The sequence below is a fragment of the Perca fluviatilis genome, chromosome 19, assembly GCF_010015445.1.
Source record: "Perca fluviatilis chromosome 19, GENO_Pfluv_1.0, whole genome shotgun sequence".
NCBI lineage: Eukaryota > Metazoa > Chordata > Actinopteri > Perciformes > Percidae > Perca > Perca fluviatilis.
Window position 1 is genome coordinate 25,481,587 of NC_053130.1, and position 27,907 is coordinate 25,509,493.

The 27,907-nt window shown below is 39.6% G+C and overlaps 1 protein-coding gene and 1 long non-coding RNA gene across 2 annotated transcripts in view; both read left to right on the plus strand.

Annotated features, from left to right (window-relative positions):
- Nucleotides 1-244: 244 nt before the first annotated feature.
- On the plus strand, nucleotides 245-13,757 carry LOC120548229 (rab11 family-interacting protein 2). The gene is made up of 6 exons (XM_039784330.1): nucleotides 245-448; nucleotides 1,202-1,794; nucleotides 5,244-5,650; nucleotides 7,727-8,072; nucleotides 9,833-9,905; nucleotides 12,153-13,757. Exons 2-6 carry the CDS (start codon nucleotides 1,439-1,441, stop codon nucleotides 12,375-12,377), a joined length of 1,407 nt encoding a protein of 468 aa, XP_039640264.1. The 5' UTR covers nucleotides 245-448; nucleotides 1,202-1,438; the 3' UTR covers nucleotides 12,378-13,757.
- Nucleotides 13,758-19,942: 6,185 nt separating this feature from the next.
- The window catches only part of LOC120548233, an 83,049-nt gene continuing 75,084 nt past the window's right edge, over nucleotides 19,943-27,907 (plus strand). Inside the window, exons 1-3 of the long non-coding RNA XR_005637158.1 lie at nucleotides 19,943-20,038; nucleotides 21,025-21,083; nucleotides 21,670-21,788. This is a non-coding gene — a long non-coding RNA (uncharacterized LOC120548233). The remainder of the gene's footprint in view (nucleotides 20,039-21,024; nucleotides 21,084-21,669; nucleotides 21,789-27,907) is intronic.

Below are 27,907 nucleotides of genomic sequence, written 5' to 3' on the forward strand. Positions count from 1 at the left end.
TTTTCTTTTCTGTCTTTTTTTTTTTTTTTTTAAACATACTTTAATATTTATCACAATTGTTTAAGTTTCTTATCTACATTTTAAAACCTTAGTAGCCGCAGTTTGTAGTGCGCGAGCGTACGTGCGTGAGCGCGTGCGACCCATATGTGGTGCGACCACCGTTTTTTTTATTTTTATTTTTATTTTTTTTATGCTTGAACTTCCACCGGGGTGAGGTGGAAGTGACGTCAGACCAGGAAGTAAAGCTCGCCGCTAGCCGACAAGCAGAAGTGAAAAGCAATGGATAGCAACAGCAGCAGCAGGAGCAGCAACAACAACAACAACAACAACAACTAACATTAGCTGGCGTATTCCTCAGGAAACATCACATGAATGTATTTGTGAAGCCAGTCTCTGCTGACCTGCAGTGCTGAATGTCCTTCTAAGTGTCGATGAAAATGACCCCGAGGTAAGCGGCTGTGTGTGATGCTCTGTGTGCTTGCTAGCTCAGTAGCTAGCCGTATACAGCTAACGTTATCCTGCAGCCCTAACAGAATGTAACAACTATAGTAAAGCTCCATGTAAACTCCATAAGTCAATATTGCTTCGTAGTGTTTAAAGTTGCTTTAACGTATGAGTAGACCTTAGTAGTCAGTTGAATAACAGCTCCGTTTGTTTTGGCAAACCTGTGGAAAGATGCTTACCTAAAGGTAAAATCCACCCTAATAGAGTTTTCTTGTAACGTTAAATTTGTGAATGAAACCCAGTCTTATTTCAAGTTCAACAACAGAGACACATACTTTAGAGATGAGACATCTAGAGATAAGACCTGGAGCTGCTCAAAGGTAGTGAAAATGACACTTGACTATGGGTACATATTCTTATTCTCAGTCTGAAGCCCTGTATTCAAATGAGATTAATTTGGAGGTAATATATGAAACAATCACACTATCCTCAGTCAGTCACTAAATCAGTGAACAATGAACCAGCACCAAAATGTGTCATTGTATGAGATAATCAGTTTGTTGTTACTCCACCTTAGGGAGATCTATTTAAATGTACTGTGGAAAACCATATAGCACAATTTAAGTGACGGCTATCAAAATTGGCTGAAACCATTAGCTGACTTAATATCAATGTTCCCTGTACACCCACATGAGTCATGTTATGGTTCTGGGAAAGACACTGACGTTGTTCTGTTTCTTTCTGTGTTTTATTCCAGATGACTCAACAGTGGCTTGGACATCTGTAATTTGACAAGATGAGGCTTGCTCAATTTGTCAGACTTGTCATTGCTTGTAATGATCGCAACTGTAGGCACATATACTGCACCGACATGGACAACAAACTATAGTGAATTGTTTTTTTTGTTTTTGTTTTTTGCGTTTTGCTATCACACTAACTACATACATTATCATTTAGTTTGTTTTGAATGGCTTTCAGTTGATAACCAGTGCTGATGATGTCACTGGGCGAGCAGTCTCAAAAGTGGTTTCCAACCCATGTCCAAGCCACTGTTCTTCAAGCAACCGGTTTACAGCCCAAGGGCAAAAATGGCACCAATGATGCCTACACTATCATCCAGCTGGGCAAAGAAAAGTACTCAACATCGGTGGCAGAGAAGACACTTACCCCTGTCTGGAAAGAGGAAGCCTCCTTTGAATTACCTGGTTTACTTTTGGAGGGCAACCCAGAAGTATATGAACTCTGCCTTATAGTGATGCATCGGTCCTTGGTTGGGATGGACAAGTTCCTGGGTCAAAGGTCCATCAACCTTAATGAAATCTTTGACAACAAGCAACGGAAGAAAACTGAGTAAGTATTATATATTGTAGATGTAAAGTCCGAGATCTCACCTCAAAGCGCATTATTTTACAAGGCATTCATTTAGATTTGCATTGATTACTGTTTTACTCTGCTGCTGAAGGTTTCAAGCAGAATCATTTCAGGTAATGTGTGTACACCTATTAAAATGTGCAAACCACCAATCCAAAATGAGAAAATATTTGCTCCGTTTTATTTACTCCAACATGTTTTGGCAATGTGCCTCCTTTGGATTATCAAGGCAGCATAAAGTGAATCAGTGAAAATAAAAAATGAATTTAAGGCAACCAGTGTGATACCATAAGTCATCCATCTGTCATTGCAATGCAATTAGTTGACAATAGTACACCCACTAAATGTTGCAAAACAACTTAGAGCCACAGTAATATCCTAACGAGAGAATACTTTGACAATGTTCTAATTAATATGTGAAGGATGGAACACTAAAGTACCTTTTTGTAGCTTCATGTATACCTCATAAGTAGGAAAGTATAAGGAAGTAGCTTATAATCTTCTGCATTAGTTTGCGACATAATTGACTGGGATGAGTCTTTCATATTTGGATGACACTAAATTGAGTTGAGTTGTCTCATGAGTAGTATCTGTATTTAACATCACATGTACAGTAGTTGAGCTCTTTTATATGCAATACTTGCATAGCGTTCACATACTTTGCGACTCCAGCTCACAGTCATGCATTAATGTGCTGCTGGTGAGGACTGGACATTTGAGAGGAAGTGGAAAATATTTGCAGAACCATTATTCCAGTCATATGCGGATTACAGCATGGATAGACTAAAATAGTTATTTGTCACATTTTCTACATGTGTTTTTGCCATGTAAGGCTACACATGATACCAATGTTTTGTGTGTTATATTCTGTGCTCTGTTCTCAATTAAGTTCATGACCAAACTCCTGTACACCACATGATTTAATTACTATTACATTGTACTATATTCTCTTTAAGCAGTTGTTTCAGAAACACATTTTATTAGATGTGTTTTAATTTAAAGAGCAGACATTTTTTCTTTTTTTACAGTAGGTGAACTGGTCTAACAGAAACACCAGATTTTTTTCTTCTTCTTCAGTTTTAAACTATCTAACGCAACTATTATAGACAACGTAGTAAGTTTGTGCTCAGTTAGAGAGCACAGGTTGAACTTTTCCATCTTAATGACCCTCTATTGTTTGAGGCTTACCAATGCATTTGCCTGCCCACATTGTTGAGAGATTATTTTTTTAGCTTAATCACTGACATGGTGAAATGTGGCAATGCGGCAGTTGGCCTTATTGAAACTAGTGGAGCTGGCTAAACGTGTCTTGTAAGTCACTCCTATACATATAATTGTTTTCAAAGGTGTGAATGGAGTATGACCTTTTCTTCGCATCCAAAGAGACCTGGGTTTGAATCTTGGCCTGTTCAGTGTAGAGTTTACTTCATTCTCCATGTGTTTTAATTTTGTCTGAATGCTCCTGAGGCCTTCCTCAGCCCAAATTGAATGCAAGTCAGGTGAAGCGGAGACTCTAGATTACCCATAGGCCTGATATTGGTTGCCGATAGTGGGTGTCTGTCTCAGTGCGTCAACCCTTTCATTAACAGGTAACTTGTCGAGGCTGTTTTCCTGCACAATGCCTAGTGCATGCTTGGTTAAGGTTTGTCCTCTTGTGAAATTTCGGTATAAAAGGTTTGAGTAGATCATCCATAAAGATAGAATAAATTAAACCAACATACCATCATAGCTTTAAGCTGAACTTTAGGGTATTGTCCCTTACAAGTTCAGCACGCACACACACACACATGTATTTTAACCCCACATTAAACAAACAGGAACAGAATAACCAAACTGGGTCTGGTGTTAATTAGCTCACTGCACATTTCAACGTAGAAAGACATTAGCACACTTCCTCTTTGCCCATCAGTTGGGAGAATCACAATATGTTATAATCAGTGTGGATGGGTTTTATTTGTTTTAGGGGCCTGAGCAGATGCACCTCGAGGCTGTGCACTTTTATTTAGCAGAGGTTCTGTAATGGATATGCTCACGTTGCTTGTTGGCCTAATCCCACACTGCAGGCATACTTGACAATGACGCCGGGACCCTCGGTACTATATCCACACTCCACAGTGGGTCTGTGTTCACCGCAGCCCATCCGCAATGTTTTTGAACTGACATATTGGGGAGGAAAGCCCGTCTTGATATCGGAGTAGGCAGCCCATAATTATCGCACACCTGTGTTTGTTGATTGTGAGGAGTTTCCCAGCGGTCCGGGCCCGAGTGGGAGGATTGTGGTTCCAAGCACTGGGAGGTTTATCTTGGCCTTGAGACACACGTGAGGTGCAGCCCCGGCCCCACGGCAGCGGCATGCTGTGGCTGCTGATCAGACTGAGCACGGCGCGCAGCCTGGGAATCGGACCCAGCAAGGCCTTTCATGACTGGGATCCTTAGCCACGAGCTAGACGGTTTAGAATAGCGTTCAACAGCTGCGGTTTTTAAAAAGCCAATACCAACACCTTTTTCTTTTCTTTTTTTTTTGGGGGATTGAACTGATATCTGATTTCATGCTGGAATTCAAGGGATCCTACAAAACTCCATGGGAAAAAAAAAGTATCATTAATTATATGAGAACAAAACAAAGTAAAATATGTCTTAGAACAATTCATTTTATTGATCAAACTGCTCCATGAGGTGCGTGAGTGCAAACGCTTATACAGTACTGTATATTGATGTGACCATAGTTTAGAATACACCCACAGCATTTCCCAGAGAGTTGTTTCATCCTGATGCTGGCTTTGTCACAAGCCCTATAACACCGAGGATATGTCTCATTAGCATGTATGAACTGTTGGGCTGCCCTGCGACGTGGCTTTGCAATTTCCCAATTGCTTGTCGTTGCATTTCTGAACAAAGGCCAGATTTGTGCAAATGCCACTTTATTTCGCTCCGAGTGAAGGCATGAATCCCATTACTTCCAGTTGAAAACAGCAGAGAGGTTAAACAAATAGGAGCCCAAAAGCAGCCTGAAATGGTCCATATTATTCAGCAGCAGGCTATTTCTTATGTTCAGTTTGCAAAGAATAATGTTTATCCTCTGAATGATAAATTGTATTCTCACTTGTGTCAAAAGAAGTTCAAACGATTTAAGCCCCTGCGTTTGCGTGTCGCTTTTGGATTAGTCTGCTCAAATTAGCCTTTTCAGTGATGTCCACAAATAAGTAGGTAGAGCACATTAGAAAGAATGTGGGCTAATTTTTTTTCTTCCTTTTGTCGTATTGTTTGATAGTGTAAAGACTTTTACCACATTCAGACTTTGTATACCTGTCTTTCTGAATTATGTTGAGTTACGTGTAATCAACTCAGGAGATTTTCATAAATCCTGCTCTTTTTATATAAATTGTCTCATTGAATTTGCTCAGCCTAAGCTTCCGCTCTCATTTCAGCTGGTATTCCTTGGAGTCCAAGCCGGGGAAGAAGAGGAAAGAACGAGGCCGCATTCAAGTCAGCATCCAGTTCATAAGGAACAACATGACGGCCAGCATGTTTGACCTCTCCATGAAGGAAAAGCCCCGCTCGCCTTTCTCCAAACTGAAGGACAAAATGAAGGGTCGCAAACATGACGGCGGCTTTAGTGACACATCGTCCGCCATCCTGCCTCGCTCTGCCATGTGCGACTCAGAGCCTAACCGTCAGTCCTTCGCCCCAGAACCACAACCCCAGCCTGAAACCAAGGTCAAGAGACCACTACTCACTGGGGCCCATAAACTCTCTGCAGCCCATTCTATGTCCGATCTCATTGGGACTCACTTTCGGCCCAAACTGGATTCCATGAACTCCATAGAAGAGAGTGGTGAGGACCAAAGCTTCTATTTCTACATTTTTAGATTTGTATCAGCAGTTTGTTTGAATATTGCAGTTAAAAGCATGTTTTTCTTTATCTCAAAGGTAAGCTTTTATTGCTGCTTGACGTGTGTGTGTGTGTGTGTGTGTGTGTGTGTGTGTGTGTGTGTGTGTGTGTGTGTGTGTGTGTGTGTGTGTGTGTGTGTGTGTGTGTGTGTGTGTGTGTGTGTGTGTGTGTGTGTGTGTGTGTGTGTGTGTGTGTGTGTGTATATTCATATTCACGTTTCTTACCAAGTGAAGTACATCTATATTCATTTTCAAGGATGGACAACAGTGGCACACTTAACAGACCGTTACCGTCTCTCCAAAGTTTCAGCTATGTATGAAGGATAAAAGCATTCTCAAGCACTAAGCAGTGTTATAATGATACTATTTTACATTGTGGTGTGTATGGTGTCTCCTAACACAGTGTTTTAGTTAGCTACGTGGTCTAAATGATCATAATCGTCTTGTGTGACTGCCTTACTCTTAACATGGGATGCTGTTGCAATTTCTAGTGGCCATCAGTAGAGGTCGATAGAAGTCACAGAGCTATATGGATTTATAAATATATTTACAGTATAAGGTTTATAAACCTTAACTAAACTAGATATTTATGTAGGTCGTTCATATCAATTAGACCTTTATTGATATCTGTTGCTAAGCAGTAAAACATTGGCCTCCTCTGTCCATTAGTTGCTGTAGCTAATGCTACAATATTCATGATTTTCACGATGGTAAAAACATAACATGGGAAACAAGCTCGTAATGATAATCATAATAAAAAATGCTGTTTTATTTTCTGTGCTAAAACGCCATTGGCTTCTCACGTATACTGTCCTGCATTGTGTAGCAACCAAATAGGCTGAAGGATGGATAAGAATGGGCCTTAAATGTCTAACTTAAATGTCTTTATTGATCACTTAAAATCTGTATCTGGTGATGTCAGTTTTCATGTCAGGTAATGATTAGCAACCATGTTATTTGCTAATCAGTGGAATGCAATGTGATCACTTTGTGCTGAAGCAGTAAAATTCATTCTATTGTCAAGGGGAAGCTCAAGGGGAACTATCAGAACTGTCTGATACTCATGACCATCGACTTAACTGTTGGTCTCTAAATGTACAAATAATCGTAAGTGGCAAATAAATAAGCCTTACTTAAGTCACTGCCCGCTCCATCTTGACTTTCCGATCTCCACTGCACAGCTATCTGAGGCAGTTACGTTATGATCATTTTGACTTTATCAAGCGTCTTTGTGATTATTCAGATTGGCATGCAGAGGAGGAGAACTTATCCAAAGTAGGAGGGTAGGAGGGATACAATTGTAGATTTGGATGGTATAAATAATATAACAAGCTCCCAGTGAAAGGTTTCTTTTGTGGTTTGGTATTAGTTGGAAGAGCCACAAGACCAACTTGGAAAATAACATACACTACAGGTCAAAAGTTTGGGGTCGCTTAGAAATTTCCATTCCACTCCATTATAGACAGAATACCAGCTGATCGGAGTGGGTGGCTGATCTTTAATGCAGTATCTTCATTGCCCATTATCAGCAACCATTCATCCAATGTTCCAAAGGCACATTCTGTTTATTAATCTGATATCATTTTAAAAGGCTAACTGAGAAAGCATTGGAGAACCCTTTTGCTGTTCATGTAAGCACATAATGTAATCTGAAAACTGCTGCCCTGGTTAAAAACAAACAATGCAACTGATCTCAGCTGGTATTCTGTCTATAATGGAAATTTCTAAGTGACCCCAAACTTTTGACCGGTAGTGTAAGTAACTTGACTAAATACTACACAACACAAAGTGGTGAATTTTACAGCTTCCTTTTATTATCTCTGTAAAAACGTATAAGGGTTTAGAAACAGAAAGCAACCATTGATCAGTTTTGAATTTAACCATTCTAATGACATCAGATCAGTGTTATTGGCCAAACCAGATTAGATCATTCCAAATTCTGTCACAGATAGTGATGTGCGTAGATACGTACGTCATAAGTTGATGTACTGCTTTTGGTTTCTCTTCCCCGGGAGTACAGGCGGCCCTCACAGGCGTTCCCAGAGCGAGGTGCCAGGCTACCAGGACGGCGAGGCACACAGTGACCCTTTCACTGATATCACTGACACCCTGCCACAGAAGTATGCCACGCTCCCACGCAACCGCAACCCATTTGAGGGGGAGCATGGGCAGCTGTGGGACCGGGCAGAGCGGAAGGAGAAAAAGGAGAAGGTCAGCCTACTGGAACGCGTGACAGGGAAGAAGGAAGGCCGCAAGACCAACAATGGTGGGCGCTCGGGCAGCTCTGGAGATCTGCGTTCCCCCAACCCCTTTAGTGGAGACTCCCAAGCAGACACTAACCCGTTTATCTCCAACTACAAAGCCAGGTAGTTTGTTTTTTGTTCATAAAATTCCACTGTCTATGCAGTAGAATGGCGCAAACATTTTTGAAATTGGTGCTATGTGACCAGAGAAAACAGAGACATCTCGTGTTACTCCCAAAGAGGGCACCAAAATATGTTTCTGAAAACATTTTAGGCGAGAAATAGGCAAAACAGTAAGAGTATTTAATAAAAATACTTAAACAATATACCGTTATGACTGTTTTTACAAGAGAGATATAAATGACCATGAATACAAAACATATGATATTACAGCCACCTTTTTTAGAAAATAATTTAGCATACACAATCTTTTCATAATAATCAATCAATGGTAAAAATGTGAATATTCATTTTTCAATACAGCGGAACATATTCTTCAAAACGGAGCTTAATTAGATCTCTTTCATCTCTTCATACGACTCACCCAAACTCATTTTAAAGTCAATCTGCAGTGGACCTCAACACATCCACCCCTTAAGGACCTTTTCATTTGTTCTCAACTACGTCTGTTCTTTAAGAACAAATATAATCCAGAAGAGGTTACAAAAAAAATGGCTTAAAATCCAATTCCTCATTTAGCCCTCTTGGGCTTAGAGTGCCTAATTTAGAAATCTAGAATCCTTTCTCACGAGGGAGCAACTTCTGTAAATGTCCCTCTCTCTGGTTAACATACATGTATAACAAATGCTCACGTATATTTACGTATATTCTTTTTTTATTTGTCCATCTCACATTATGAGACAAACGGCTGCAATTCTTTGGTTTGGTGGTGTATTTTAACAATCTGCCGTTTGAGATTGTGTGACTAAGAAACAACTTGGTAACTAACTTCCTAATATGTTCCACTGAAATAGCCATTTCTTCCATGCCTTGAATTTAGCCTACTTCCATGTGGCTAGAATCTGCATTCAGCACCTGTACAGCAGAGATTCTCATACATTTGTAGCATATCACTCCCGTATGTTTTTCATCATATTCCATAAATCATCTAACAATCCCAAAACGTGACCTTGCTACCCCATTGGGACAACCACTGTACTACAGGATATTGGTTACAGCATTCCCATAAAGTTTTGAATACTTTGTTGATTGAAATCTACTATATGATGGACCCCCCTTCTCTCTCTCTCTCTCTCTCTCTCTCTCTCTCTCTCTCTCTCTCTCTCTCTCTCTCTCTCTCTCTCTCTCTCGTATTCTGTTGTCAAGTATTGTTGTTTAAACATTTCCACCGAGCCGGTTACATCTATTTCAGAATCAGAAATAGATTTCAGAATCAGAATTTAGAATATTTCCTGTGTTACTTAAGGAGTTGGTTAGCGCTGTGGCTAAATTCTGGATTATCAGAGTGGAAGGTGTCATTAGTGGCTCTTTAGAGAGCCTGGGCTTGATAACAGAGCCCTCTGAGCTATAGTAATGAGATCCTCTGCAGAGATAGACCTCCCAATTAACCACTTATCTCTGTAGGCACTAGTCCATCATCTTTACTGCCGCCTTTGTCGTACAGTAGCTAGGCGGTCATTTATAATGTGGTGCAGGCATACAAAAAGGTGGTTTTAAAGTATATTATTTATTGATAAACTTATTCATAGTTGTAGCAAAAACGTGCCATAATGCATTTCTTATTTCTTGATAATCTATGTCGGTCAACATTTAATATCCCAATTTGTAGAGGTCTGTATTAGTGAGGTGGTGATTCTTATACCCAAACTCTTCACTGCAACGCCTTCGTGTGAAAACTGACTTTCTCTGTGATTGCTTCGCAGGGATAAAAAGTTAACAGGAAGTGAAGACATCACATTTGGCCATAAGAAGGAGGGCATCCATGGCAAGAAAAAGGTAAGACAGACAGCACAACCCTTCTTGTAAAAGCAATGGAAGAAGTCAGGTGAAATTGCACGTTGTTGGTTTTGCCTGACGAGGATTGAGATGAAAGAAGACGAGAGATGACCCCAGCAGTTGCAACGGTGTCCTTACTTCCTGTGTAGTGTCATGCAGATTTTTAATTGAGAACTCTTCACTTTCATTTGACATGGCAGCTGGTGACATTGATCTCCGAGGCCTCTGACAATTCGAATGTGCCATTCAACTAATTAGCAGCTGCACACATCGGTCATCACATCTGATCTGATCATAATTTGAAGTGGTGTGAAATTTCGGTCTGTAATCACAGTGGTGTGTTGCGCTTATTCCATAATTGGAGGTTTTTGTTGAAAAAAGGCATAGAAATGTGTTTAGTTTTTCTTTTTAATGATTACTACATTATTTCTACATGTTTTAGTTTGTATTTAGTTTAAATTCTTTTGCATTTCTGATTTGAGGGGGGGGAAAAAGAGTCAAATTTGCAGACTATTACGCAGCATATTTGGTATTTATGAGGGAGCAGTGGGAGCAGTAGCTAAAGTGATGCCTAAATGAGAAGGAGAACGCTGATAATAGCTTTCCTCACCTTTCTTTGTGGGTGTTGAGGGCTGTCGGTATCCACACATGTGCCCCTGTACATGCCGCAGTGCCTTGCAGAAATGGCAGCTCCCATTTCCTCCGCTTCAAGGCCCTAATTAACCACACACAGGGGGGAGGGGTGGGGTGGTTGGGGGGGCAGTGAGAGATTTCAAAGGACTGAGCTTTTAGATTCTCAAAGCTGAGCTCATTAGAAACTGTAATGACACAACTGGAGAATGCCAAGTGTGCGCCTTATCTTCTCCTCACTACTGATCGCAGAAAAATGGTCACCATTACTTTGCCAATTCATGGTCATTTCCGGGCCTTTGTCACCAGCCACTAAAGCTCCTGATTATTATGCTGCGTGTGTCTGTGTCTGTGTATGTGTGTGAGAGCACGAGCATGTGCACGTACACATGCTTGTAAATGAAACTAACATCCATATGGCTGTCCCTTCTCTTATTTCCTCTCAGATGGACTTAAGTGCAGTATCTTTCACTGAGATGCCTTTTTTTGTGTGTTTTGTGTGAGGAATAGGTTACCGAGATCTGTTCTCGAAACCCTCCTTACATTGGACATTTAATCTCGCTGGCAAATATTTCATTTTGGTTTGTGTCGCCCCACAGTAGCCTCTATGCTGTTAGAAGCGATAAGATACCTGGTAAGCAGTCCCGCTCCAGCTCTTTCTGCATTGTCTTTGCCCAGCAGTAGAGGCTTGAATGGTGCATGGGAGTGGAAGCTGATAAGTGTGGTATTTTAAACAGGGTGAAGGCTTTGCTGCTCTATCCGTTCGGGGGAGGATGCCCAGCACTGAAGCGATAAAGTGGTCCCTCATTAAAAACGATTACAGCCGCTCTCGTACCCGCGCAATATGATCTGCACATACCGTACCACACTGCTCCATCCAAATAGGTTGTCCTCAAAATGCAAAGCTGGGCTTGGGTTGCATCCTTATTTTGGTATTTATTAGCCTGACCTTTAATTGCAGAAATATGCAGCCTGGTATCTCCCCACCTCCAAACAAAGATTCCATTTTTTAGGTCATCTTTATTGTGAAGTTGTGGCAGGCTTGTTGGTTTTTGCCCAAACTGTCGCTAGTTCTCTCGAGAGGTCATGCTTTTAGATGCTTCAGACTAAAGTAAAAGGAGAGCACCTTTGTCAAGATGTTAGCTGATTGCTGCTAAGTCCCATTAGAGCTTTTATTTTTTTTATTTTTTGATTCTCATTATAAACACTGTTGCACAGTATTAGATCATAACATCTGCCATATTATTCATTGACATGTCAGTGCTAAATCCCTTTGTGAACAGTCTCATCCTAACAACTCTCAATTAGCTTTTATTAGCAACAGAGAACAAGAGAGAAACACATGACGGTTTATGTCACGTTAGGCCAACACGTCTAATTAGTCTATTTTCTCAGTCACATTGTGAGCGAACTTAAAGGGTATCTTTACTCTTGCTTCTGTTATCAGATGCTGTCATTTAATAGAAGATAATTCAACCGTTTTAGTCTACTTTTACAAGGATCTATGTCTGTGTCTACGCAAAAATATGTTCATTATGGAGCATGTAACCTCAAAATCTGCTGGGGTTAATAGAGCATTTATTTTATATTTATATATTATATGTTTCCCATTTTCAGGAGGTGAAACAGGAAAGCGTGGCCGCCTACAGCAACTTGTCCTTTGAGGAAGTTGTGCAGGAACTCATCAAGCAGAAAGAAGTGGTGAAAAAGAAAGATGCCCACATCAGGGAGCTGGAAGACTACATCGATAACCTACTTGTGCGCGTCATGGAGGAGACGCCGAGCATTCTACGGACACCATATGAGCCAAAAAAGAAGGCGGGTAAACTTTCTAAAAAGTAGAAAGAAAGACGCAGGATCAAAAGTTACTAATGAGGGTTTAGCATGCATCAATATCACGTGGTAAAATAAGTGGGAACAAACGGGCTTGATCAAAGCCAAATTTCTGATTTGATTTATGTCTTTGCTGTAGAACATTTTTAGTTGAGGGATGTAGTTTTTATATGCTTTTTTTTTTTCTTTTTTCAATGTTTTGATTGTTTTAGTACACAGGTATTTTGCCCTCTCTGTTTAGCATTCCTATATTTACATTTTCAAATTGCTTTATCAATACTTGCCTCGGTGCGTTTTTAGGTAGTTAAACAGGATCAGCATCGATTGATTCGTGTCCGATCGAATCCATATTATTTTTTTTTTTTTTTTGGAAAAAAGGTCAGGTTTAGCTATGTTTGTATGCACTTGTGAACCCACGGAGGTCTGTTGCACAACCGGCTGCCATCATCTACCCAGAAGCTGTTGAGGTGCAAATGCAAGCCAACTTCGTGTTTACCAGATGGTGTAGTGGCAGTTGTGTGCAGTTTGCTGAAAGACAGTCACGTGGTTGATAAGATGAAGCTGTGGTCGCTGTGTATACACTCAGTCTTCCACATACACAAGTCTCAAACTGTCCACCTGAACTACGAAACACATTCAGCGGCGGCAGCATCCGCTTTGTGTCCGAACCTCTTCTGTGCTACGGATCTGGAAGAACTCTGCTCTCCTCCCCAACAGCCTGAGTGATTCATGGGTTTTCTTAAAAAACGACTGGATGTTACGGTAAGAAGCTGCTGGAGTATCTGGGAGTCTGGTTTCTCTCTAGCTTACTGAGTCATGGGATTTCTCTTTTCTTCAAAAACAATGAACAAACGTACATTGCTGTTATCAGTTACTGACTTTTTATTCTTTATTTTATTTGTGATGACTATCATTTAAGTATTTCGGACCAAGGGTCTCAGTCACTCACTGAACGTGATCATTTTACTCACTTTAAGTGCAATAATCATAACTTGAGTATCTTGCTTTATATTCTGCTGGTAATGTTCTTGTTTACATTTAATCACATCTTTGAGTCAAACTCGCCTCTTAATATTGATTTGATTCACTGGAAAAGCCTGGAGGTCTGTGTTCCAGCCTCCACCGATTGACCAGCCTTCATCTCCTTCAAATAACTTTTTTTTTTTTTTTTTTTTTTTTTTTGCTGAAGATTGTATTAATGGTACTTATAGCTGCACATGTGGATACATGCTGAACAATCTTTATTTACAGATGTTTCACATCATATTTGTAAGGTACTTCATGGTTAAAACACTACTGTATCCCAATACCCCCTCCCTCACCACCCTTTCTACTATATTAACACTGTATAGTTAGTACAAATAAAATAAAAAATCTCCTTGATAAGTATTCACGTATTAAAGGTCCCATGACATGCTGCTTTTTGGATGCTTTTATATAGGCCTTAGTGGTCCCCTAATACTGTATCTGAAGTCTCTTTCCTGAAATTCAGCCTTGGTGCAGAATTCCAGCCACTAGAGCCAGGCCCACAATGAGCTTTACTTAGTATGTGCCATTTCTGTGTCTGTAGCTATTGAGGAGGAGAGGGTGGGGGGTGGGGGGTGGGCAAGGTGGAGGGTGGGGGTGTGGCCTTGACCAACTGCCACTTTGCTTGTTTGCAAGCCATTATGTCTCTTTCTCTCATGGGTGGGCCAAATTCTCTGGGCGGGCAAAGCAGAGAAAGGGGAGGTAACCTTGCTCCTTATGACCTCATAAGGAGAAGATTCCAGATCGGCCCATCTGAGCTTTCATTTTCTCAAAGGCAGAGCAGGATACCCAGGGCTCGGTTTACACCTATCACCATTTCTAGCCACTGGGGGACCATAGGCAGGCTGGGGGAACACATATTAATGTTAAAAAATCTCATAAAGTGAAATGTTCCTGCCATGGGACCTTTAAGGTCTTACCAATACAGTTTTACGTGTAATTAGCATCTGCATTCATATCTTTCTGATTACCTAGTCACAAATGAATTATGTACTGTGCCTCAGATGTTTGTTGTTTTTGGTAATATCACAACAGTCCAAATTCTAGATAAAGTGTCTGACCAGATCACTGAGTACTAATGATGATCAGTCCTTAATTGTTCGAGGTAAACCGCCAAAGAGTGTCAATCAGGTCCCAAATAACTGTTTGACAGCCTCTGTCAGAAGCTAACTGTCCTCATTTCACAGTTTCATGTCCTGGCATATGTCAGCTCAATCTGTGATGCTAATGTCCTAACAGCATGTGGTGGTGGTGGTGGTGGTGGTGGTGGTGGTGTTGTTGTTGTTGTTGTTTCCATGTTAAACTCTTAGCAGTTTCTACTAAACGAAAGCTGATTGAGCTACGGGGCAGCTTTTGGATCGCACTGCTGGTACTAAAATGACCACTTAAAGGTTAATCTCAAAAAGAGGCCAATATACCTGTGCTTGAGCTAGATGTTCAACAATCACTTACGGATGTTTTGGTTTACATTTTTAATTGTTTATTCCTATATAATGGAAAGCAGCTTTGAGTATAGTGTTAAACACGCTTTGTATTATTGTAGTAACACACATTTGAAATATTCTATCAAACTTCGTTATCAGATGATGATCCACTTTTGTCCTTTTGGTGGTACTATTTCTTTTTCTTTTTTTTTTTTTTTTTCAGTCTTATACGATATTTGACCTTTACACTGTATGATACCAAACCCCAGCTGAGTGCTTACACTGGATCTTTGGAATGTCGACAGTCAACAAAAACACTTGTTAATTTAAGTTCTTTATGAATGTTCCACCTTGTTACGTACTACTTTTTTACTGCTGCTGCGAACGTAGTTGCTTCATCTGAAGGTATGTGATCTCCTTTTGGACTTGAAGCCAAAATCTCTTGTCAATGAATGTATTCTGGTTTGCTTTGAAATACATAATTCTGAAATGTATAATCATATACAGTACACTAACAAGGCTATTTGAACCTTGCTTGCCTTTTTAAAAGTATTTTGGTGTATCCAAAGAGATCATTTCATGTGGTTCCCCCTGGCCCCTGGTCTTTCCTCTATTAAGTCTGACAAAACTCCGACATCTTCATTATGGACAAGAGGTTATTGTCGGTGTATATGCTTTTTGTGTGCGATGATGTGACACAGATGTTGGGTAAATTTCTTTTGTATTGTGAGAACGGTTATTTGATCTGCATATGTTTTGTGAAGCCAAACATGTTTGTATCAGTTCATACAGTGAGTATTATGTGATACTGATCAAGAAGATATGTGGATTAGAAGCTTCTTCTCACTGATTGCCTTCCTACATCTGCTGGAGTGGGAACTCTCATGTTACTTTAACTAGTCCGTAGGGGTCGTTAGCCAGTTGTTCATGGACCTCGCTGAGCTCCTAATACTTCCGTTGTACATACTGTATAGTCACTTTGTAATATCACTTCACCCTCCTTGGACTTTTTGCCCATCTCGTTGTGCCGCAAAATGTTTGAAAATGTGCTTCCTGGCGTTTTTATTCTGTCTGAGGGTCAGTCAAAGTACGAGTTAAGTTTAATTACAATTTCAAAAGTAGCAATTAAGAGCTAAACTGACATTGGCAAACATGCATGCTAGCAAAGCAAAAGCGTGTGGTGTTCAGTGTAGGTCCTATTGTGCATCATAGAGTACGGAACAGGTGATTTACACTCAGGGCTACGGTGTACCCTAAAGCGCCGTTGCTTTGCTTGAATGCTGAAATAACAAATGATAAGGTCTTTTAAATAAAAAAAATGTTGAACACATTTGGACCCTGAGGTTATTTAGTTCAAATGGAAATTGAGGAGAGTGTTGTTCAAATTAATTAATTTTGCCTGTCATATTTTCTTTCAGCTTGATTGCTACATTTGCTTTGTGCTTTAATCTAATTTGGTGCTTTGAAAGATGTCAGACTAAAACGCACATCTAAATGAAAAGCATTTTCAAATAATTTTCGTGCACAACATTGTAAAGGGGTACATTGCAAAAGAAACAACAACCCTGCATCATTATTATTATTCTTCCTTGCCTCTTTGCATAATGTTTGTCATCCAATTAATGCCAGTGTTTGAATATGCAAAGCACTCAAAATGCAAAGCAGGCAAAAATTTCCTATAAAATTTGGCCACGGCCTGTGTCGTCATTTAAATTTGTATAGATTGTTTTGCACACGCATTGAAGTATGTTTTAAGTGTTGTAGGTGAAAGTCCGCGGCATTCCAAAAACCAACAACAACGGTGCAAACATAAGGGGATTTTTTTTCTATGTTGTCGAAGCATGCGTTGAACCTATTGATGAAGATGACATAAAGCTCAAGTCGGATCTCACTATTCTGCTCTGGCAGTCTTCTAAGTCTTCTACTGATAATATGATGGTGCTTGCCATAGGCCACATACAGCTGCCAGACGCTAAGACTTAAGCTCCCGCTAAATCCCCTGACGTTGCTTGTAATGTGGCACACAGTTTTGAAGGAAATGATGACTGTGTTTATGAAAGATCTCGCCAGTTAGCAAAGCTTCATTGAGTTTACAGAATGGAGTCTGGTGCACAAAGGTGCCAACACAATTCAGCCTAATTTGAGTTGAGTTTATTGCGCCAACATGGTGGAGACCTAAGATGACATTTTGATACTTACATGTTGGACTACTTCTGAAGTCGATGTGTACTGGGTCTCTGGGTTTACACGGGCACACGCCTTGTAATGTAATAAGATAAATTTAAATGGGTCTGTTTCGATACTTGTCATTTCTGCATGTTAATCACATGTTTTGATTATGTAACACTTTATATTATTGCCAAATTAAATGGCATTTTCCTGATCTAGAAACATTGATTCCACTGGATTGGGTTAATTTCCATCAACCCTCATCACACTACCGTATTGTAATGTATTCAGAATTGTATAGTGTTAAAAAAAAAAAGTCCTTTTCATGGGAGAAGGTAGATGAGTTTTGTGTGTTTTTATTTTGACACCATAGCCAATATGCAAGACTTTCATACCTGGATGTATGGGGACAAGAATGTATGCCTTTTTTGTTTTATTATTATTATTGTATTATTCTCGAAACACATTGGGGTCTAGAATATATATGTATTATAATAACAAATGATGACTGTATATAAAGTGCCAACACAAGCACTAATTCATGAGAATTTGGTGATGCATTTTTTTTTAATATTCACCCATTCTCCATGTACTACAGTTTCAAACAACGTTTAGGTATTATCACCATCATTATAATTCAATGCCAATGTTCTACATTGATGTAGTTTGAAAGGCACAAGCAAGATTGTATTGTCCTTTTCAATAAACGCGGTAAATGATAACTGCCGCTGGATTTTTTTTAATTTTTTTTTTTAAGCAAACTAGCCTGTAAAGACATTTTAACTGCAATTAAATTCAAATTTTTATAAACTGCATCCTTACATTTTGCAGCAGATCCTGTTAAACAAACACTGCTGTGTAAATTTGATGCAAATCTTCTCTAAAGTAGATTGCTTTTCAGCTGTAGAACACCTGTTCTATCATTCTTACGGATAAATAAAAAGCCACTCTCCATTCACTCTGATCTCAGTGGCGGTTAAACCATGATTAGTGTTGAATTGTGCCGATTTGTGTCAAAGCTTTTGTTTTCTCCTTGCTTAAAGCAGCTCTTCCTTTTATTCTGGAGAAGTTCCCATGCCTTCCTCGCAAAAGAGAGAAGTGGCATCGTTTGACAACTGAGTAGCAAGACTGCTTGTTAAAACTCCACTCTAATTTGCCTATGTGTGCAGCAAGACTGTGTGAAGTCTTTTGGGACAAGAAACACTTGTGTTGTTTACTGGCTGATGCTTTCAAATAGTGGATCGGTTTGCTTCCCCGCCACATAGCAGGTTAAAACACGACCTCTCCCATGTCATCTCAATCTAGTAGTCCCTGAAGAGGTGCACCTCTACACCGCAGCAGCTGCCACTCTTACCATAGCGGTGGTAACCACGGACGCCAGGAAATGCTGACGACATAATTTCTTAAATGAAACAATCTTTGAATGCTACAGATGACTGGCAAAGTGACAGAGCCACCTGTGCTGATTGAATAATTAAGTTAAACTTAGTTAGATGCAGCCATGCTCATGCAGTTAATTTCAAGATTATTGTTACTGGTGACAGAATTGGCAGCATGCATCATGATTAATTTTTTATCTTGCGGTGTTAACTTATAGTCTGCCTTGGGAGACACCGAACACAAATAAGTGTGTAATTGGGCTTTATGTAGGTGTCACCTGTTGTATTCATAAGCTAATTGGCATACTCATTGTCATCCTTACACATTCATCAACAGATCAGTTTCACAGATCCCAGCTTTTGTACGGCACGTGTCATCTGAGTGCCTTCTAGATTAAAGCCCATTAGTTCATTGTGCATTATATCATATTGCTGTAATTTGAGGAAAATATCCAGCAAACGTGTTATGTAAGATTCTGCGGGTGCAGGAGAGCCCAAGCGTGCCAAAGAGGGCCACCCACAGGTCACCTGCACTCCCCTTTAAATATGGATGGGCGTCATAGCAGGGATCAGTGTCACCCCGCACGTGTCTGTGAATGGAAGTGCCTCAGGCAATCATGGAGAAACTTATATGAGGAGAAATTCAGCAGATGGATGAGGTGTTTTTAGGGGGGAAAACAGACCTATTTGGGCAGCTGGTCTGAACTTGTCGGATGATCGGGGGCCAGATGTCAAGGTTAACCCCTCCAACTCCCTAGAGCATCAGACCCCACCCACTCCTCCAACGCAGGACTCTTTGTTGGATAGTTAACTAATCTGAATAGGTGCTTGAGATAAATCAGGTGTCAAACGTGTTGCAGGTCCCAGCGTTGTGCATTGTATTGATGGTATTGTCTTCCTCTGATAGCTGCCACGCGTCTGGTATCAGGTGAACAAAGCCATTTGACTACCAGAGAAAAGAGGGAGTCTGTCAACATTGAACAGCAAACAAGGGTGAAGGATACAGACTAGAACTCATAGAGCTGCAAAAGGGGGTGTAATAAACACAGTTTTTCCTGTACTTAAAAAAAATTTATATATATATATATATATATATATATATATATATATATATATATATATATATATTATTCTTACCCATAAATGTAATAAAAACAAAAATAAGTAAAACAAACATTGTATTTGCTTTCACACAGAGCTTTTATCAAGCGCTTTTGTCAAAAGCTCAGATAATACAGGGTAATCGCGCAAGCCAGTGAATCATTGTTAGGGAATTCAGTAATGATGTGCCGATCTTTAAAAAAGTATTTGTTTTTATTTATAAAAATGTAACAGGTTAACCGATTAACCTTTAGTACCCTGACCCACCAAGTCCAGAACAATCCTGTTTTCTTAAATATGTTATGGAATACATTTTGAATACAGTCTTTTCATTTTTATTTTTCCATATCTGAATGTCACTGGACAAAATAACTTCTGTGACAATTTTTTTTTCTTTTGCTAAAGATTTGAAAGTCAGCACACAACAGTGGAGATACAGTAAAAAGTGGCCACAGGATACAGGTATAACGTTGGTGTTGTGACAAACATGATAGCTAGTTCAGGTATCAGCTCTGACCTCAGCTCAGTTTTTGTGCATAAAGTAGCTAGGACAGTTTGACCCCTCCTGCAGGTAGCTATTTGAGTTTGTTATTTGTTTGAGTTGTACGTTAGTAGTACAAACAATAGTGTTTATGGTGTCAGTTAACGATATTTTATCCTATTTACCGATTTAGCTATAGCTAGCTAGCTAGCTAGTTTACTTAATTTTACTGTAATTTTACAGTACGTTGCTGCACATAAAAAAATACATACATGCCTATAAAGCAACTAAGTTAAAAAATACTGATTGGCCTAACGTTACTGATATTCTGCAATATGACAAACGCTAAATTTAACATTACTTCAAAACTGTATAATGTCTGGCTTTAATATCAAGGGAACGTAACTAATGTTGCAAACAAGCTAGCTAGCTGTTATCTTTCTGTTAGCCAGCTAGATAACTACTGTAGCTGATAGCTAACTTAATTTGTTTTTCACATGGCTGTTGCTGCTCGCTAGCTAGCTAGACATTAATTAGCCTAGCTAATTATGTTATCAAGTTGAATGGCTAAAAACAAATTAAAATGAACTAAGTGCAGTTACGTTAGTTGTATTTTAAAATGGCAAAATAACGGTAATGTCATGTGAACATGTTTTCATAACACTAGCTAATGTTACACTGAGGTTAACTTAACGTTACATAGTTTACACTTTACGTTGATCTTAGTTACGTTGCTGCTAGCTAGAATGTATTGCTAATTTTGCAGAAAGTTGAATGGCTAAACTTATGAAAATGAACAAAGTGAGTTAACAATTGGCCAAATGGCATATTGTTAATTCAAAATGTTCATAAAACTAAATGTATGTTAGAAATAAGGGAACAAACTATAACGTTAACACTAACAGTGGTTAATGACACACTCATTACTTTTATTTTAGTGTAATTTTAGCCTTAAATAAGATTAACTAAATGAGTAGAGTACCATTAAAGAATTGTAGATTTTCCTCAAGTAAATTCACTTTTACAGACTATATCCTGTGCATTTTTTAGACTTTGATGTTTTGTGCTTTTTGCAGGCCTGCTGTTTGGGGAACAGGTCCAATTCGTAGGACCACAGTGTTTCCTCAGCGAGCTGGTGAGCGACTGGTCTCATTATCACTGTCTGAGCAGCACGTGCCTGGGACTTATCACCTAAAAACTAGGAAACATGAGCTGTCAGCAGACTATAGGTTTGCATTTAGTCATTTTTAGCCTGTAATTGGGATCACAAAGAGCTTGTAGAGGGATCACTAGTTTGAAAGCAAAGACATTCTAACTGATGATCTCATTATCAACAGTGAATAATTACATATTATGATCAAGCAGAAGATTGCCTGACACTATATTATTAATGGTTCTGGGCTGAACTTAATGCACTCTACATATGTTTTTCTGTGTGGAAGGAGGTCAAATTTCCCGCAATCTAAAGAAAAAAACAACAGTCAGTGTGTGTATTGTTATTTCTGTGGGTTATTGTGCTAAGTTCCCTATTTAACTTTGGTTTGTGATCATCACAGCAGGATAACCCAGCAGCAGCAGGCAGGCCGCTCACTGCTTACGTCAAGCGCAGTTGTAGTTTGCAGTGGATAGATCACATTAGAACTTCACTGCAATAGCTCAGTAAAGCGATGTTAAAACTAGAGTAATACAATCAATCAATCAGTCATCTCCTGACTTCACAGCACAGGAGAGCTCTGCAGGAATGCTGCTAAGCTGCAGATGTACCAGCCAAATTACTCCAGAGGGGAATTACCAGGCCATAAATCCAGACGTCAGGAGAATGGCTGTAGCCTATTTCACGGTAAAAAATCCATGCAACTTGTTTCCATTACCTCCATAAAGAATGTCCCACTGTGCAAAGCTCAAACGTATCGCTGAGGACAGATCTGAACATGTTTGCATCCAAACACGGCCTCAAATCATGGGGGCTTGAAACAAAACATTGTGAGAATCTCCTCTAGTCATTCACCATGTCCTGACAGGTCCTTCAAAAGAAATGATCTGATACATGACAAACTATGAGAGCAACTAATAATCATCTCCTGCTCATTCTTAATCATCTGTAAATCTGAGGCCTGCTGCAGCCTGCAGGTTTTAACTTTCTCCAGATATAAGCTTAGTTATGTAGCGTCTAAGTGATGTAACAGGCTCATTCTGACTAAACATTTTCATTCTACAGTGTTACCTGCATTTAAAGATTCATTATCATTACATGTTATCGGATCTAATGGTTTTAGCAAAACACAGGATCCTTTCACCTATTTTATTTGTGCAATTTTCATGTAAGTAGAAGGCAAACAACAGACACACACTCTAGTCAACACAACACAGTAACCACTGGCATCAGATCGTTGGCAGGTACTGGGCTTCATTTTTGCTAATTAAGATGTATAAATATGCTGTCTGGCACTTGACTTGTCGTTTGCAATAGGCCATTTTTTCCATCAAACTCTAAAAGTGCCAAGGTAGACAAGGTGAGGGCACGAATGCTGGTAGTGATGCTTCAGTGTGTACTCTGTGGGCACATTTCAGCTCAGCTGGCATACCTCTGACTGATGCCTTTGGGTGCCAGCAGCTAAACAAGCCCAGGTTTGAGGGGAGCGTGTTGTATATTTGTGCTGAGCTCAGCAAAGTCTGCCAATGTCTTTGAGTGTCTGGCTTCATGGTCTCTCATACAGAGCTCCTTGTTGAGCTGCGCTCTCTGATCATCTTACAGATGATGGCAGTGGACAGTTTACAGTAGGAGGCGCAGCCAGGAGGATGTGACATCACTGCACACTGTACTGAAAGAAACTGAAGGGACTCAGGATTCAGTCCGCTTATTGTTTTTGGGCTAAGTTAGACATTTCAGAGAATTAACATCAGTTTTGCCTGCCACCACCTTCAGTTTAGTTGGAATGTCATTGGTTACATGTCATCTCAATATTTTTAAGACAAACAACTAATGTAAAAATGTTACATTTGAATTGTGAAACCAAAATGCATATATAAAAAGGGCTTTGTTTGATTGAGCTGTGCTAAGCCTCTGTGTACATTGGTGCCACCAAATTGTACTTAGAGGTAGCTGAATGCACATTTTGAACATGAATACCCAGATATCAAGTAAGTCTTAGAAAAGCACACTATCTATGAAGGGCAGGAGAGGCAGCAATTTGACAAACAAATTGACTTGAGGAGAAACTGTGCATTTTCACTGTTAATTTGATTTATTTCGATTTGATTTTGAATTTGTCTTTTAGTGTGAGTCTAAATGTCCACATCCATTGTCTGTGTGTAAGGCAAACCTTCAGCATCTCAATTAGGACGTGTTAGGGCGCTCCTCTCTCTGCTCACAGAGCCATTTTGTGATTTAGCTTGATAAGAAACAAGTGTATTTTTTTTTTTACATTAAAATAGTAACTGTGGCAAGTGTGTTAAAAATACTCTACTTGGTAGTTGTCTCCTTAGCTAAGGACATTAGATAAACAAACGATGGTGCTGAAACTCTCCTACAACATGAGACAATCTTTCTCTCAGTGATCAGACCTGGGATCCTTTTAGATAGTAATTGTCACTTTCCATCTAAATACTTTTAGCAGATAGCTTTAATTCTCCAACATAGTGTTAGTGTTTGATCTTTTTAATGTTATTACCTTTTATGACCGTTATCAAGTAGGTTTTGCAGAGCTTTTTTTTTTTTTACCCTAGTTAACATGCTGCTTTCCCTGCCCACACTCATCTAGATGGGCCAGGGACTGAGTTTCTCATGGTGATGACATTGGTGGTGGTTATTTGGAAAGCATTTGATTTTGGTTACAACTAAAGTCATTTGCTACCCACTTATATTTTGTGAAAAGAAGAATTGCCTCAGATTTGCTGTGCTTGTAGTGATAGAAATATTCTAGTTTCTGAAGGAACATTGGGTGTAAATCATAACAGGGACCACCAGTTAAGACCTCAGAAGCACTTACATATGTGTGCTTCATTTATTTTGAGTATTACAGACAGTGTTTGGAGAAACCAAATATAAGGCTCTGTATACTGCTTCTACCAAGGAGGATATGATTTTTGTCCTTTTTGTCTTTTTGTCTTTTTGTTGTTTATTGCAGATATGCACTGTGACTAATTTAGCAGTACTGTTTCTGTGTAAACATAACAGTGTAGTTTAAGTAGCTTCAGCAACACCAACACTGCATCTCTAGTTTCTAGCCATTATTTTCTACTTACTATGCTTCCCACTTTGAATGCCAGTCAGCTCCCAGGTGTGAATGTAAACATGTGCAACCTTTCCTCATCCTACAGATACCACAGAATGTATTTCTCTGCATATAAAACATGTTCTTACAGCTTGTCTGCTTAGACAAAATGAAAAAAATAAATGTTGTTTTGTCCTCTCCCTATATGCAGAAGATTAGTGTAATTGTGTGCAAGTGTTCATTGCTACCTTCATTTAGCAATCGCCAATGGGTGATTTATGCTATGTATCAATGGCCTGATCCATGATTTGTACCACTTAGTTTGGGATTCTCAAAATAAACAATACTATATTTCTGCCCAATCATTTAGATTTTGGCTTTCATGTGGCTTGCTGTGTGTGAATCCTTACTAATGTGACAAGCACATTACTGTAAATGAGGGTCACTGAACAAAGCCCGTAATTCCTCTGCAGTGACTAATTAAGAAAAAGAACAATTAGCCAATTGACCAATTAATAACAATCCTTTAATCTACAAAAAGTGATCGGCAGGAAAGATCTATTGGTTTTTCTTCACTGTGAAAAGAGAAGCTCCATGGGCATTCTGTACCAGACAAAATTTAAAAGGTCTTTAATCTAATTATCTGAGATAAATAATGATTCATGTTATTACAAAATTGCTCGTAGAGAGGATTACAATACCATAAAATACAAAGTAATAAGTTTAAATGAAATGAATTGAAATTTCTCTTGCCTCATTCCCTCTCTGTCTCTTTTTCTCTTTTTTTGTAATGCACACTAAGTCATCTACATCTAGAGTCCCATTAGCCATTTCCTGGTGATAACCATTTTCTATGGGAATGTACCAGACATACCTCAGTCTCTCTTCCATTAACATTAATTCTCAATTAATATGTGCCTATACGCATATGAGTTGACTTAGGCCTATAATCCACACGGGTATTTTTGAAAACAGGGTTTTTTTACCTGTCCGTACAAGCATTGTTTAAAAAAAATCTCCATCCAAATGAAAACACATCTGAAGCGCTGTCAAGAGAGAGTTTCAGAAAATCTTCAACCTGGAAGGACTTTTTCAAATCATCCCTTTCAGTTACCTAAAACGCAGTTTGCATGTGGCCGAAAGGCCAAAATGCAGAGAAAAAGCTAGGTTTAAAAAATAAATACTTGCGTAGGTGGTGTGGACTAGGCTTTACTGCCGAGATAATGCTATCCTTAAAAATATTAAATAAATCTAAGTAAATGTCCTGGTTTCAAGATGTCTCAGTAATTTATAAACTGCTCTGCCTTTATAGCAAAAATACTTTTTTTATGCCACTTTTTCAACTGGTGAATAAAGTTCTTCAGACTGTATTTGTGTGTGCTTGTCACCAGCTTTACTTAAGTTATTCTATGTTCCTTATCTTACAACATACCTGAGTTCATAATCCTCACTGCATGCCTTTCAACGCACAAGTCATTGTTTGTTTTTCATATATATGCTAAATGCAAATATTCGTGAAGCACTTCTCCAAACATCTCAGAGTGTGTGACCAACACTTTGCTCTTGGCCATATGGACTATCATCATTAGGACTTTGCGTTTTCTTTTTCCAGCCTGCAGTATTATGGAATGTCTCCACTGTTTTCAAAGTGTCACGTAGCCGTGTGAAGACCTATCAAGCCTTGGCTGGTGAGAAGCTTGCTAGCCTCTACGGACTTCTTTGTAGGGGGGTAAAACGCTTGCAATTTGCAAGTGAGATGAGTTGTCAAGCTTTGGAGACACGCAGGTGGCTAAATTTGTCTCCCTGTTTGGATAAAGCTGAAGCAGAGAGTATTGGCAAAATATTGGGAAAGCTCTACAAGTCTTTGTGAGTTCAGGTAGTGCTGCAATTAATTATGTTGCCCAAGTTTTGACACGTAACATTATGCTGTCACTCCCTCAGAGAGATGACGTTGAGGTCTTTATCCCTTGAATGTATTGCCAGCTGTCTGTTACTCTTCATGCCATAAGAAAGAGAGAAAGATGGTCAGATATGTAGGATACAACTTAGATCAGGCATCCACAAAACAGTAGTTTAATACATAATGGAAACATCAAAACAAAGGGCTTGACTTCTCTTAACTTGCCAGTGATGCATCCGCGTAAGGGTTGTTAAGTCTGTGGAAAGAAATAATTCATGACATTTTGTCAAATGTCCATTTTGTTGCTTCCTGACACAACTGCTTTAACACAATTGTGAATCAGCTGCAGTATAATTAGTTTTTTTTTGCATAGAAAAACTTGTGGCACAAAGGGAAGTCATTTGTTTTACTTTAAAGTGTCAGTTTCTTTGACATACGTGACAGTTGAGTAGCAAAGGACAATCCACCTATAGAAAGTCTACGTTACAGTTTCACAAGTGATCTCTTGAGAAAACACTAATCGCATATATTACCGCAATAACAATTCTGAGGTCATTGAAGATATATTTTGTTTGCCTTATTTGAATGACATACATTCTGAAACGTTGTGCTTTTGTTCGGACTGCATTTTGACATGACTAGCCTGAGGACGAGAAGATGGGTGTTGAGGAGACAGCAGTCGTTGAGAAAGTTGTTAGGCCGGGTGGTGGTTCGTCTGGGGGTACGAGTTTGGAACATGCAGTCCCCTCTCCTCGAGCAGTGAACCAGAACCAAGTGGAGTGAGGCTGGCGGGCCACAAGAGCGCCATTGTTCTTCACATTAATCAAACTGAGGAAGGGCAGGTAGCATTTCCCTAGCCCACCCCACATGCACACCCTGCCAACCTCCATGAATGGACTGCTTTTTTAGCTGGCAGCGATTGGCCATCGGAGCTCCGAGAGGATGTGTGTCTGTTTAATTAGTGTGATGAGCTCAGCGGAGTTTATGTGCAGTGTCGGACACCAGGTATTAACCCCTCGAGTTTGACCCTGCGAGGGGGGCGACCGACCTCAATCTTGACATCTCTTTCTTTCCACTGTTCTCGCTTTCCTCCTCTTCATTAGAAAAAGACAGATTAGACAGGGTAAAGCAAAGTGGAAGAGGGGGAGGCTGGTCTCAACTTCAGCCTTCCGTTTCTTTTACCAGCCACTCTTTGTAGGCTGAGGAGAATAATTACTGCTGTGATACTTCTAATGATGCTGTCATTAGGATGCTGAGTTGTAGTCTGCTGCAGTGCTAAAAGCTGCTCCCCCCGTGCTCTGAACATATGGAGCTTCTAAGAATAAAAAAATAAATAAAAAGCTTTTCAACTCTTAATGGTATCACATGTGCAGATACAGACATATGTTTGGCTTTGTGATTTCTTTGACAGGTTGAAGTGCAGTAGAAACTGTTGCCAACGTGACTTAAATCATCTCAGAGTTATTAAAATGAACCCCCCAAAACAACGGAGTTACCTAGATAGTGACACATTCAAAACCATAATTAGAGCTGTGGTCTCCTTCACTCTGTACCATAAACAGCCATATAAATGACACATAGATCATTCACTGGCAGCTGCCTCACAGTACATGCGCTTCGGATGAGAGAGTGCAACGTGTTAACATCACCCAGGGGCACTGTTTTCTAATTCATTTAACCACAGCAGTGTTTTCCTAACAGCTTCAGCTGGCAATTAAAAACCATGAAAAGATACGAAGACATTCTTACCATGCCAGACGCACTTTCCACAAAGGTAAAACAACCACTTCAGGCGCAATCAAAGCTTAGGATATCATCCTTTATCGGATTATGCACTTTATTACT